The 14,779-nt window shown below is 39.8% G+C and overlaps 1 protein-coding gene across 1 annotated transcript in view; it reads left to right on the top strand.

Annotated features, from left to right (window-relative positions):
- Positions 1–14,779, top strand: part of LOC139731982 (prominin-1-A-like) — a 114,051-nt gene that overhangs the window by 40,595 nt on the left and 58,677 nt on the right. The window contains exons 6-8 of the mRNA XM_071642855.1: positions 3,346–3,441; positions 3,846–4,033; positions 9,818–9,889. Of these exons, the coding sequence (XP_071498956.1) occupies positions 3,346–3,441; positions 3,846–4,033; positions 9,818–9,889 (356 nt within the window). The remainder of the gene's footprint in view (positions 1–3,345; positions 3,442–3,845; positions 4,034–9,817; positions 9,890–14,779) is intronic.

The following is a 14,779-nucleotide window of genomic DNA, read 5'->3' as shown; positions in this document are numbered from 1 at the left end:
AAAAAAAAAAAAAGACTTTCCCCCTTATAGATAAAGAATAAACAAGATTGTGAGGGGTCTGTACATGCAGGTGTAGATCTTCATTGTAGACTAAAATGCCCAGTGGCTGTATCTTTTATTTCGCATCAGCATGACCTGAATATACAGCACAGGGAAACGAGGGGAAGATGGTGACTGCCGCTACAAAGTCTGGAGAAAGCTCACAACATGTTTCTGGTTTCGATGCAGCGGTGTCATTTTTAAGAGCGGAAAGTAGTAAATTGAAACAATGACCGTGAGGATTTAGACGGATTCATCTCAAAAGCCCCAGCCTCTGTCTTTACTTTCAGACAAGACAAACCATAAACATGGAAGCTCCGGGGATTATGGATTGTGTTTCGCAAAAGGCCTTGTTTTTTTTTTTTTCCTTCTCTTTTTCAAAGAAGGATGAAAAATAAGCTTAAACCGGATGTGAACTCAACAAACAGACAATTATCAGACTATTTGCAGACAAAAATAGATTCTGAAACTGGTAAACAACTTGTTTATGTTGTCTTGCTTCGGGCAGTAATCCTCATTTTTCGCTGGTGAGCTTTAGAGTGATGTTAGCTTAATATCCTACACTGTAGCACTCACTGTCAAGTCATTCTTTAGATACATCATAGTGTCCAATTTTGTGATCACAATTTCACATTCTAGCTGCTACAAAAATTGGTTGTACAGAAGAGAGCACATGGATATATTGTCTATGTATTGCAATAGCAAAGCAAGATTTAAAAAAAGAAAAAGAAAAAAGGCCTGTTGACAGTAGAGCGAAATTGTGCCGGTGGTAGGAAATATGACAGTTTAGAATACTGAATAGTCATCACATCCAAGAAGCATTCAGTAGCTGCCTCGATGGACATGTTGGTCACATGACTGTCATACATGGTGTAATTCTGCTCATTTTCTGTGGCATAAATGATGAATTGCTATTGCCAGATCTTTTGAAATGTTTGTTTTGTTTTCATAGTGCTGAATGCTTTGTATTTGAGGTTATTACACTGCTTTTGTAACAGAGAAACTTTATTCCACCGCTTTAGATTCTTAGAGAAACATTTCCGTTGTCCCTTCTCTTTTGAAAGGGTTGCATACAGAACAAATTAAGCATTTGTAGGCCAAAACAGACAAAAGTCATATGATAGAGATCGCACTTTTTAAGTCACCAGCAGGAGATTGTGTTGAAAAGCTTACTGGCGCCTATTTTAACTTTCCTCTATTTTCAAACGGCTTCAGAAGATGAGAGTGTGAATGTTGGATTTCTGATATGTTGCTTCCTTGACTGAGTATGGGCCCAACATGATGGCTCCAAAAAGCATGTTTAATCCTGACATTTGCCTGAAAATAAAGAGACCCATCAGGGTAGAAACTCAGTGTGCATTGGAGGGGTGACAAGACTTGATATAGCAGAGATGAATTTTAGTCTGAAAATAATTAAAAACTTGAATTCACCAACTCCTTCCAAGGCCAGATCCTCCCTCCGCACTTTATTGGGCATGTGATCCGAGCAGCTGTTTGTTCACCAAACTGCAATCCATCATTTCATGGTTTCCCCCTGCCCTCCCCCCTTGAAGTGTAAAATTAGATGTGCTAATGAGATATGTAGGCGAGATACGGGGGTCGACCTATTCTCTAAGTGGGGAAGCAGATTATCATGAAAATTTTCTTCTGAAATGTCCAATGCTTCATTGTCATATTTTGACATTGCTGCTAGGTGAAGAAATGTACAGTAGAGATACATTGTTTATTCAAAACTTGCATATATTCTATGCAAGTGCATGAAATTGGATATAATTTGGATCACATGTACTTATGTATTATGTACATGTATTATTCTGAAGTACTTCAGTGTGGGATGTGTCAGGATTTATGGGGTTCTTGCAAAAGATTTATTGTGTGTGTGGGGGGGGGGGGGAGGGGGAGGGGGGTGATCAACCTGAGGGAGCATGCCATGCCAGTCCACCTGTATTGGTTGGAGTGAAAAAAAAAAAAATGTGTACAGCTCTTGAACATGGAAAGAGTGTGTATGCCTTGGCTTTGAGAAGAAATCAATACCTGATGCATTTTGTCTTTTACCACATAAATCATAGTGAAGAGTGAATGACATTGACTATGAATGTGTCTGCAATTGTGTGATGTCATGCAAAGAACAGACGTTTCACATTTTCTATCTCTTTGTGAATACTAATCTTTTTTTTCCACTGCTGAAACTCTTGAAAGGACAGTAAATGGATGTGAACGTGTCTATTGGCTTTTGTGTTTGATCCTGTTGTGCTAATCGATACATGGCATACAACTGTATGTGATTTCAAGCTAAGCATATACATGATTTCAAGCCAAGCATACACAATGTCTGGGAAAAGAGACAGCTGTTACTCAGGTGCTTTGGTTCTCCCAGCTGCAACACGGTACTGACAGATATTCTGACTTTTACCTACAAAGGAACTTTAAGTGTACAACCACTCCACGTTCAATGTTAATTTAATAAATAGACACGAGTCCATTTCTATGTATTATAATTTTTATCACAATTGAATGAATGATATGAATGGTGTGATATTTTAAACTTTTATATACCGCTTGTATTCATTATTATGTTAATGTCGATTGCAACAGCACATGCAAATGAGATTGAGTGATAATACATGTATTATCGCCTGACATCTGTCCCATTGGTCTTTATTGACGAATATCACTAAAGTTGTATTTTCATTGGGTTATATCCGACTGCATCTCCCTGTTCTTTCAGAGCCATTGCTGCAAAGTCATTTGACATGGCAGTAATTGGATGTGATGACTATGATTTATTCTTCATTGATTTGTCAAATGAAAAAGAAAACAAAAATCAATTCAGATTTGTGTACAGGTCAGTGAGGGTCATGTGAGGCAATGTCATTACGTCATCACCATATCTAATTTGCATATGTTCCCTGAAAACGTGAAACTTAATGAAACTTTGGCAAATTCAGTATTAAAGTGTAATATATCTAAATGTGCTTTGTACTGTTCAGTGTGTTGGATTTTACTGTATTCATTAAACCAACCTGAACACTAAGTGGCATTGCATTTCAACAAAACGGCTAGCGAGAATTGCAGCACACTGTATTTGGCAGTTGTTATGGTAGCTGGTGGACAAGAAGAAATTAGGTGCCAGCTTTGGAGAATGTCCATATACAGTGTAACTGTATTATTGTTACCATGGCGACTGCAATTATCATAACTTCAGATGATTGCTAATCCCCATATCTAGCATAATTTGGTTGTCCCATCCATCAGCTTGCCGATTGACTCCCAAATCAACTTCATCTTTCCTCTCCTCTCCCTCAGACATTGGCACAGAGATTGGTGAGCCCGTTCAGAAGTACCTCAACGATGAGGCTGGCCTCGGAGAAGTTGAGAGTGGCATCGCCAACATCTCGAACAGTGAGTTTCTTTCAGGGAGGTGGTACCAGTGCTACCACTCTTCGATCCACTGGTCATTCCAAACTCTTGAGAAACATCTTAGATTTGTATTTAGACACATAGACAAGGAAGGATCCAGTCACAAATACAGGGTAGCAGTGCAGTATAGATTTTGTCATAGTTTGTATTTCTGACATAAATAGATAAATCATTTCAATAGAGCTGGCATAGTCTAGTCTTCTTAACCTATTGCATTATCATCATCATCATCATAGTCTGGATTGTAGTAGTCATTGCTAATTTCATCGATTTTGTCAGTAAATTTTGCCAGAATAATTGAACTTTTGAGGAAATATTGTCATTTTTCAAGAAAAATTAGTCCATTTCTCATGGCTTGAATTGTGTTTGTATGTTTGTGTTTTCAGTTTTGAATGAAATGGAGAGAACCCTAGTGGAAACGAGCAGTCTTCAGGCCGAACTCGTCAACCAATCATCCGTCTTGGAGAACGAGCTTGACCAGGTGGTGGCTGAACTCAACGACATCAATGACCAATGCAGTGACTGTGTGCCGAACGTTAATGAGAGCTTGAGGGTGACCGCAGATTACAGCCAGGTGAGTTGAAAAGTGAACAACAACAACAACAACAACAAGAACAAGAACAACAACAACAACAACAACAACAACATCTCTATGGTGGCTTTAATCAGTCAAACCCCATCATTAGATGCCGATGAAGCGACACGTGGAAGGTGCAGTTGCCAACATTGTTGCAGGAGTTGTCATCCAGTGGCTGTTTCACAGAGAAGTTTGCGATCTTCGGTGATGTTTGGTTGTAGGTTGAGCTACCATAGCAATGATCTCAGTGCTAACAGGAGATTTGTTGCTTTCCAGCTGCTGCCATAGCAACTCCACATATTCAACTGTTGTAAATCCTTCGTGAAATAGTGCTATGGTGTGTATGAACTACCGTCTATCAAGAGATCTAGGTGTGTAGGCATTGTGTTTTTTGACGTGTGCCATTTTGATCATGGCCCTTGCCAACAATAAATTTCTGTGTGATGAAATTTCGGAACATGTTCACATTGCAAGACTTCATGTTCACAATTTTGTAGTAACTGCAAAAATTGTATGGTTCAGCTCTATATTTCATTTTTTTTTTTGGTTCCATTTCATGAGAGGATAGCAGTTGAAAGGAGTAGAACTTATTCAGGTATGAAAAACTGGGGAAATGCTTGATACTTAAGAGTAATAGCCTTAGTTTTGCTCAATTTTAGAAATTTGCATTGACTGCCTCGTCCATGGAGGCATGTATTTTTACATGCAGAGTCATTTGTGTTAAATCAAGATCCAAATCAGAATATTTTCCAAGGGGATAATAGCCACGCACAGGGTAACACTGCGAGTAAACTCTGGACATATACTCGGGAATGAAAGACTGAGACTCGGGAATGGAAGACATAGACTTGGGAATAAAAGACATTGACTCGGGAAAGAAAGACATAGACTCAGGAATGAAAGACATAGACTCGGGAATGGAAGACATAAACTTGGGAATGAAAGACATAGACTCGGGAAAGAAAGACATAGACTCGGGAATGAAAGACATAGACTCAGGAATAAAAGACATAGACTCGGGAAAGAAAGACATAGACTCGGGAATGAAAGACATAGACTCAGGAATGAAAGACATAGACTCGGGAAAGAAAGACATAGACTCGGGAATGAAAGACATAGACTTGGGAATAAAAGACATAGACTCAGGAATGAAAGACATAGACTCGGGAAAGAAAGACATAGACTTGGGAATAAAAGACATAGACTCGGGAAAGAGAGACAGGGACTCAGGAATGGAAGACATAAACTTGGGAATGAAAGACATAGACTCAGGAAAGAAAGACAGGGACTTGGGAATGGAAGACATAAACTTGGGAATGAAAGACATAGACTTGGGAATAAAAGCCATAGACTTGGGAATGAAAGACATAAACTTGGGAATGAAAGACATAGACTTGGGAATAAAAGCCATAGACTCAGGAATGATAGACATAGACTCGGGAAAGAAAGACATAGACTCGGGGAAAGAAAGACAGGGACTCGGGAATGGAAGACATAAACTCGGGAATGAAAGACGTAGACTCAGGAACAAAAGACATAGACTCAGGAATGATACTGTGCTTGAGTACTAAGATGGCAGAGCGCCGACCTCTTACGATGGTGATGGATGGTCGAGAAAAGCCTCAGTAATAGAAACAAAATCTTAGGGGAGTTGTACATTCATGCCATGTGGTATGTACCTATGCAATGACGTTTCAGTATGAAACATTCATCCTTATAAAGCAAGACTGCATTCAGGCTCAAACTGCTGGTAAATGCGTCATCGAAATATGACTTTACAGAGCCATGCAGATAGGAAGTAAATCAAATTTGTCATCTCTTTGGCGTGGGTTCACAATCTTTCCGCTCCAAATTGTGCGTTGACCTGCATATTAATAGAAATATCCTGGGCATTGCAACCTTTGAAATGTCAGTGGAAACAAAACAAGAGTTTGCCGTTAACGCTGGAAATAGTCAAGGACTTTTGCCCTAAATTGGGGGGAAATGTAGAACAAAGCCGTTGTCATGTTAGCCAAGATTCTGGAAGTTGTAGCATTTTTTTCTTCTTCTCTTAATCTTTTCAAAGCGTCACAAAATTACCTCGCTGACCATAAATTAATATCTTGCCTAAGCTCTCGTCTGAGCTCCTTGCTTAAAGACTAGCCACTTAGGATGTCATGATAGCCCACGATGACATGAACAAGTGTCACTGATCAGTGTGAGTGAGGTCACGTTTCTGCCACTGTCTAACTTTGATGTGCTTCTACAGTATGCTTAGGGTTACATGGAGTTCATTTCCACCTTGCTCTATTGTTATTCTTCGTCTGATGTGATTCACATACAGATTGACTTGTGGATTTTCATATCTTTTTGGAAAACACTTACCAATTAAAGCAACTTGAAAGAAATCTATCTAAAAATTTCTTGTGATTGAAGTTAAATCATTTCAGCTTCCGCATATCATGATTATGATCTCCAGTGATTTTAATTGCTGTGATGGACAATTCCTTTTTGTCCAAAGTGTAAGAGCTACTTCCCCAGTTCTGTATGCTTTTTAATATTACTTTAAAAAAAAAATGTTCAGATGAATTGTGATGCAAAGTTTCTTTGTAATGGTGTAATGGAATGGTGGATTGTCCATTTTCACATCACATAAAAGGTTACAACACTCGGTGCATTCCACATAAGATAATTGACAAGATTCTTAGTTCGTAGTTGACAGTGAGTGGAGCGATCTTATACGAGAGTCTGACATGATAAGGTCTTGTGCTCCGATGAAGAAGGAGGTCAAATTGCAGTGTTTCCTTTCCATAAATCATCCGCCTGATCGCCGTGGAGACAGATCGACGGACATCTTGCTGGCAGTGTATAGTGTATTACTGCTTGGCTTAGGGTGCCGAGTTTCTTTTCCAAACCCGATCTTTGGAAAAAGAGTTCCGTCTCCCCCTGTTTTCTTGGAGGTCATATTTCAATGTAACAAGGTGATTAAGGGAGATAAATGATGATCCTGATAATGATAATGATAATAATAATAATGATATGACACATTCATATTGTGCCATATGTCTAGTACAACTACATGTAGATACTAATGTTGGTCCCTCCTTCTCTCAATACCTCATGATTTGATGGTGGTGCTTGTGATGATAACTATTTGTCAAAGGTTGCATTTACTTCATGATTTGATGGTGTTTATGATGAAAATTAGCTGTTCAAAGTTGCATTCATATTCAACACATATCCTTCCTTCTCTCTCCTTTGTTGTCTTATAGATTCTTTCCTCATTCTTGTTTTGTTTTTGTTTTTTTTTACAGTTGAGTGTCATGGCCAACTTTACCTTTGACAAAACAAAAATGTCCACCAAATTCAATCAAACTAGGAACAAGCTTAGATTTGGACTGAAGGATGCATATTCTGCTTAAAAGTACAAGCTCAAATTGTGAGATCACACTATCCTATCATGCTTGAATTCTTTTTTTTTTTTTGGTATGATATGCAGTTAATGCTGATGTGATAGTTAAACATGGGGGGGGGGGTTAAAGGTATGTATTACATTTTTTACATTTGTGACTTAAAGGTCAGGGGTCAAGGGTTACTTTGGAGCATATCATCATTGCAATTGGTGCAGCGGAAGAAAGAAAATGATCAACTGCACAAAATGAATTCATTGACGTAAAGGAAGACATGGTAACATGCTTATGTCAGTGAGCTCAAGTGATTGATTTTTTTTTTGTTATCAGGGGGGAAGGGAGAGGGACATGTTTGGATCCAGCTCTGGTTTCTCTTATCAAATTCTGTCAACCTGTCTCTTTTCATTGTCTTCTTGTCTCGTCAGTCTATTCTTGTACACCAATGTCGTCATGATTGGCTGAAAGGGACGTAAAATGACGAGTAGAAGATTATGATTGCCAAGTTTCAGGATTTTTGTGGTGAACAGAATCAGAAAAAGAAGAAAATTCTCCAAGGAAAACAGAAAACAAAAAGTCAACCCAGACCCCAGACTCATGTGCATCTTGGTTGCCGTCCAAACCGAAGGGGAAGCGTCAGCTGACTTCGGTGGTTGTTTTGCGGGGCTAATGACTGTGTGTTAGCGGGAAACAGGTTTTTCTTCCCTCCGCAGCGATTCACAAGAGAGGGGCAAGCACCGGCAGAGTTGTCAGGCCCGCAGGCACTGAAGGAACCGCTTGATCTATCCCTGGTCTAAAACTGAGTCGTAATTTGCATATTGTCGCAAAATCGGTCACATTTCCTATGTGCCATGTGGTAATTGGTCAGATTTCAAACCCCAAGTTGCCTCTTGCACGGTTGAGGCATCCCTTGCAAAGTGTTATGGTTTTTGGGGTCATGTTATCTCCACTGAGGACAGATTGAGATCATGGGTCCCCCCCCCCCCCCCCCCCTCCGAACTTGAGAGAACAAACTGTGAAGATGGATTGTTGTATTATTCTGTCCCCATAATATTATAGAGAGAACTAAACTGTCAAAAAAATAAAATTAGAATAAATACAAAAGACAAATGTCCATATTCTTTTAGTCCTTTCTGTGTCTTCACCTCAAGGAACATGATTTTGAGGAACTTAGAAATGAGTGATTATTATAGCAATGATGAAGTACGTCAAGATATACTCTCTGCGCCTACCTGCCTGTTTGGTCAGCCAATTATGATGAAGGCTGTGAACGGAAGGAATAGTCTTATGTCAAGGTGTTTTCATGATGGGGTCGTGCAGGATGTATGGAAACTTTGGTAGCCTTGTGCCAGCTTCTACTGATAATAATTTATATTTTCCTCCCCCTCCACCCCCTTTTATACATGCCAGCTTGCTTGTCATGTTATTGTGTCTCTAAAATGTCAAACAGTATTATAAAAGAAAAGCAGATACAACCCCCCCCCCCCCCCCCAAGTCATCATGGCTAGGTTATTACACACACAACTTCTTGCAATGGGTACAACTTTGTCCTTTTGATTTCGCATCAAAACAGGAAATTTAACAAAGATCTGTATGTAGGTCAATAGGAGCCATAAGAGGCCATGATGTCATCAGCATCTAATTTGCATATTTAATTGCTCTGGAACCAGATTCCATTGCTTGCTTGATATCAGTGTGACTTCACTGAAATTCTACCACTTGTTTGACAGTAAAGCCAGCTTCAACATAGTGTGAAATTGTACTGGAAAGAGGTTGATGATGAATGTTCATTATTTCTGTGCCCAGTGGTAGCCAGTAGTTTCATGATATGACCCATCTAGTCACAGAAACTGTATTTCTGTGATTTAGTGCTATTTTGTGTATACTGAATCTCTTTATTAATCTTTTTTAGTGTTTGAAACATAGAATGGATTAGTCCCACGTTGTTTGTATCATGTTTGAATGATGTTTGTATGCAGTATTCTTTAAAGCCTCTCAATCAGTAGGATTTATCACTGATTCTTAAATTGGCAACATATTTCAGACAAGTGGAGTTTCTGTCTCTCTCAAATTGGCAAATTTTGGAAACTGCTTTCTGGTTTTGTGCACATTTGATGAATAGAACCAGTTCAATCTAATCTTTCTCTTACTTTGAGATGTGCAGTGAAGTTCAGAGTTGCCAATCTGAATGATGACAACATTATGATGATTTCTGCACCAAATTCCGCCAAGACTGAATGTGTCAAGTGTGATGATATAGCAGATACATTGAAGCAGAGTTTATTTGAAACAGTAATATAAGTGAAATATACTATCTTAGGGATAGAATTTAGTTGTAATGACCTCTCATAACAATGGTTCTTTTTTTTTCCATGTCTTGTTTTTGTGCCTACAGTTGCCATCACTAGATGCACAGATTGAAGGTGTGCAAGAGGCTGCGAATGCCACAACCAGCATTTCCACGGAGGTAAGGTTTACCAAAGGCTTTGTATATTGCCAACCGTTGAATTTTTCTCTGTGATATTTAAATTGATTGATATCAAGTCATCTCCTTTCCTTCTGCACTGTTGATGCCTTTAAAAAAAAAAAAAAGTCATGTAAGACCTCTACCCTGAAAAGCAAATATGAGAATGAAAAGAGCTGTTGAAAAATTTTTGCTGAAAGATTTTCACTCTTTCACTCTTTCAAAAAGAAAATGTTGTATAGTCTTGTGAGTATAACTTGCTCGCTACTGACACTGTTTCTGGACGGGTTTAGAATATACTTGGTCACCAGCTTCCAAAGAATCGATGCAAGACTCACGTTTGTTACTGGTCTGCATCTTCAGCTCTCCGTGGTCCACTCGCTCTCACGACACACGTTTGTTCACGGACTGCTTACTTGTACAACCAAGTCCACAGTAAATAGGGAGCCCAACATGAGACTTGAAACATTGTCGCTTGGCTGATGCTGGAGGTTAAAGAGTAAAATTGTGGTTGTTTAGATAGCCTGGTGAAAACACAAATACATTTGTAGATATGATAAAGAGATAGACCAGCAACAAATACACGCTTATATTTGCAAGGATTTAAACAGACATGAAAATTACGCATTTATTCACACACACACACACACACACACACACACACAAGAAGAAATTATAATTCAAAACACTGAATGCAATATTGAAATAGAAGATGAAGTTTGAACACAGGACAGACTATCGTTTTTAGGTTCCCTGTTTCCACTATGCTGTGATTTGTAGCTTTTTTTTTCATGGGGGTGGGGGATGGGGAAGGGAGGTTGTTTAGGAGGAGGGGAGAGTGGAAAAACAATGACAAAAAAACAAAACAAAACATGGAGAATATTCCCAAGAGATGATGATTCATCTTGCTGGTATGCTACAGCTAAGGTTGTAACTTCCACCTCGCTCTAGTCCATGACATCACTATGATTGAAAGTCCACTGTGACTGATTGGCTGTGTGTTTGATTAAAGCCTACTTGTTCTCATATTTACAAATTTTCACTATTCTGCAGTATTGCAGTGGCAGACCTCCCATTGGTATGACAGTGGATCAAAGCCAGGCTGTTTAGTAGACTTCCTTAAATTTTGAGTGTGTTGTCCCACTCACCCAAATCCATGTTAGTGAATCATAAGAATTACCTAGTCTTCACTTGGGGATTTAAAAGCTTAACGCAACGAATATTGGTCTAGCCAAGTTTGTACTGTGCAAGGATCTTGGTTTCCTACATTACATGAATCATTCAAAGCAGTTGCAAGATTTGTATCTCTTTCCAGGGCCATACTGGGGCTTTAAGCATGTGTTTTTCATGTCCAGGTTATTCCCCTCCTTAGCATCCTCCCTAGTGACCTGACTCTGCTTGCTGCTACGTGTACTCCCCCACCCCACCCCACCCTGTCCACCCCCTCCTTCTCTTCTCTGCTTCCCTGAGTATGACGGCTTCACCAAATTTTAAAGACTACAGTCCGTATGATTGTGTTTGAATTGTATACCCCCCCCCCCCCTTAATGATAACTTACTAGCATATGCAGCCGTATGCTGCATTACATTTTGTGTGGATCTTTGTCACACACACACACATACACACACGCACATACAAAATCCATATCCTTGAATGCTTGTGATGAAAATGAGAGATTCTGAGTGATGACAGTGGACATAGCCAGTAAATGCCACTAATATGCTACACCTTCACCTCTTAGAATCAATTCTATATATACCTGGACTCCTGTTGAATAGTGCTCCAGTTTTTGTTAGATTTCATCTCATGCTCCCTCTCAAAAAAAAAAAACAACAACAACAACAACAACAACAACAAAACACACACACCAAAAACCCCCAAAATCACCCACACCTAAAATAATGATGCTAGAATACAATGTAGATTATACACTCATTTTCACATGAGTAATAACAGTTGAATTGCCATCATAAATGCAAACACTTGTTTTCAGTGGCCATGATCCTTTTTTGTGGGGTTGATTTGCTACACATCCATTAGTTTCCTTTGATCATTGTCAATGTCAGGAATTTGTATCAACTCTATTGCTATTTCTAATGTGTTGCTTCCTTTCCATTGCTTCAAACCTCTCCTACATATACACTGTATATGCTCTATCTGAAGGGCTTTTGATAAAAACTTTTTTTTTCACCGTTTCCACTCTTTTTGTCTCTTGGTGATTGGTGGAAATTTCTTCCCGTCTTCCTTGCCAATCGCTTTCTGTAGCCAACCTCCAACCCCCATGTAGGACAACCTCTCTCTGCTTCATATAACATACCTTTACCCCTGTGATTTTGTCAGTCATTCTGTTATACCCTCTTTTTTTTTTGGGGGGGGGGGGGTACCAAATCTTTCTTCACTTTGAGAAGCCTTTAAAAACAAAATATCACATATTTCCCCTCTTAGCCAATCTCGGCCACTGGGAATTTGCTAACAACCCCCTCCCTTTTTGACCTGTCACCAACATCCTCACCCACCCCCTTTCATATCACATACATCTAATATCCCCTTTTGCCCCCTTATTTTGCCAACTGCCGTAACCCCCTTTCTCTGCATCATACCCTGAGCGACTTTTTTCTTTTCCATTTATGATACCTGCAATCAAAATGTTCATCTCTTTTTCAATATTTTTTCATCCCGTTAAGGAAAAGGATGCAGTCCCTCCCCTCCCCTTCCTATTTTGCTGACAAATAACGTCCTCCCCACCCCTCTTGATCCATGACTACCACCCCTGCCTCCACCCCCTACCACTCCCTAGTGCCTTGCCCGCTGATCCCAGTCCCTCTCAAACTTCCTGAGTACATCCTCTTTCAGGAACTACTTAATACCCCCTTTTTCCCCTGTTCCTCTGCCTTTCTGCTTAACTCACCCCTTCTTCTCCAGCTCTTTCTTTCTTTCTCTCTCTCTCTCTTGTTCTCCCTCTCACTTACCCTCAATCTCTATCTTTCTGTCTCTTCCACTTCTGCATTCAAGTTTTCACACTTTTTTTGGCTTTTCCTTGCTCCTTATTTTAAAGATTTCATTTAAATCATTCATGAATTAACAATTTCTGCATATAGCATGAATAAAAACAATACAAGTGCTATTCAAACACACGCACACATACACACACACACACACACACACACACATACACACACACACACTCACAAGTGCACATACCTTTTTCTCCTTATATATATTCAGATACACATACATGTACATTCATTTCTGTCAATCTGCCTGTCTGTCTGTCTCTTTGCCTGTCAGTCAATCTGTCTGTATGTCCGTCTGTGAAGTTTCTGAAGAGAGACGTGTTGAGTGGGGGATGAGGATGGGGAGTGGTGTGAGTCAGCGGGGGTGAGTCGAGGAGGGATTCCCTTCTCATCTTGAGATGTCACTTCAGTTTTTGTGTTGTGTCATCCTCTAAGATTAGGAATGTCCAAAGAGTTAGGTTCATCCTATTAAAAAAAAAAAATCCTTTCATCTCCCATGGCCTGACAAGTTTCAATGCACACAAAGCTGTAAGTGAGGGTGTTTTACCAGGAAAGTCAAAGTTCGAGGATATATAAAATGTATATTGGTCACCTAACATTATATGTGTGCGTATGTATATATAATATAAATACATACAAAAAGCAACTTGGTTTCCTACTCTGCCTGTTTACCGCTTGAGTTTTCAAGCTGTCTATAAAATCATTATTCAGCAGTCTAAATTAATGATATACCATCTTTTAAAATCAAAGCATGATAATGAAAGTCATGGTTTCTTAATGATTGGATATCAATAAGATCCTGTGACATGCTGAGTGAACAAGTGATAACAGTCTTTGTCATGCAACTTTAATGGGAGTTACTGTACTTGCTCAAGAACTAGGATTTTATGTTTGTGTATGTCTCTGTGTGTGTGCATAGGCAAGTCATATAATCTACAAACATTTCTTCACACTAAAGATTAAGGATATGGCTTGAAAGGAAAGCTGAAGCAACCTGTTTGGAAAAAAACAAACAAGAATGTAGGCCAAGGCATAAATGGTATCCAAACATTGCGAAAGTAGCCTGTTATGGTGTATACAACGTGTATGAGCTGTGCTTATCTGACCATGCAATGCCTTTAGTTCGAAGTTTATCTGTGAGGGCACATGGAGTGAACATAGTACGTGCGTATGTGACAAAACTCATCTAATGGAACACACAGTGCAGATGTACTACGTATAATGTACATGTACAGCACATGTGGCATGCGCAGTGCATTTGCCCAACACAACACATATGGCACATAAGTGGCGCACACATCCATCACAACACACATGTCACAACAGTAGAGACCACCCGCGCAGAGAGTGCTCTGATGGGAAGAGTTCCCAATTCATAATGATACCCATGTCATCTTATCTCTTTTTCTTTCCACGAATGATCCCGTTTGGAGGCACGTTATTAGTATGAAATCATTTTGGGATGAGATGATGGCCCCAGGTGGGTGAAACCATTCATGATCTCACACGTGTGGTTCTGAGTCTCATCCAGGACAGACCCAGCCTGGCCTGGCCTGGCCTGCCTGCCTGCAGTTGTATTTCCTAGGATTTCTTCCATGTATGGAGAGAGACAAGAGCTAAATGCCATTTTGACTTTATCTACCCTTCCCTCTCCTTCTCTCCCCTCCCCATCCCTTCCATACCCCTCCCCAATCCCTTCCATACCCTCCCCATCCCTTCCATGCCCCTCTACCCTTCTCCCCTCCTCTTCCCTGAAGTTTGCATTCTTCAATTTTTTGTTTGTTATGATTTGGCATTTGATTTATCTTTCCATTCTCCTCCCGTCACTCTCCCCCCCCCCATTTCAGCTGAGATGGCGGGGTAGGTGTACCACCAAGCC

This window comes from Diadema antillarum, unplaced genomic scaffold, assembly GCF_040938485.1.
Source record: "Diadema antillarum isolate AM-2024a unplaced genomic scaffold, OU_Dant_1.0 seq00000392_RagTag, whole genome shotgun sequence".
NCBI lineage: Eukaryota > Metazoa > Echinodermata > Echinoidea > Diadematoida > Diadematidae > Diadema > Diadema antillarum.
Note: the sequence above shows the minus strand (reverse complement) of the source record. Positions and strands in the feature narration are given on the sequence as shown.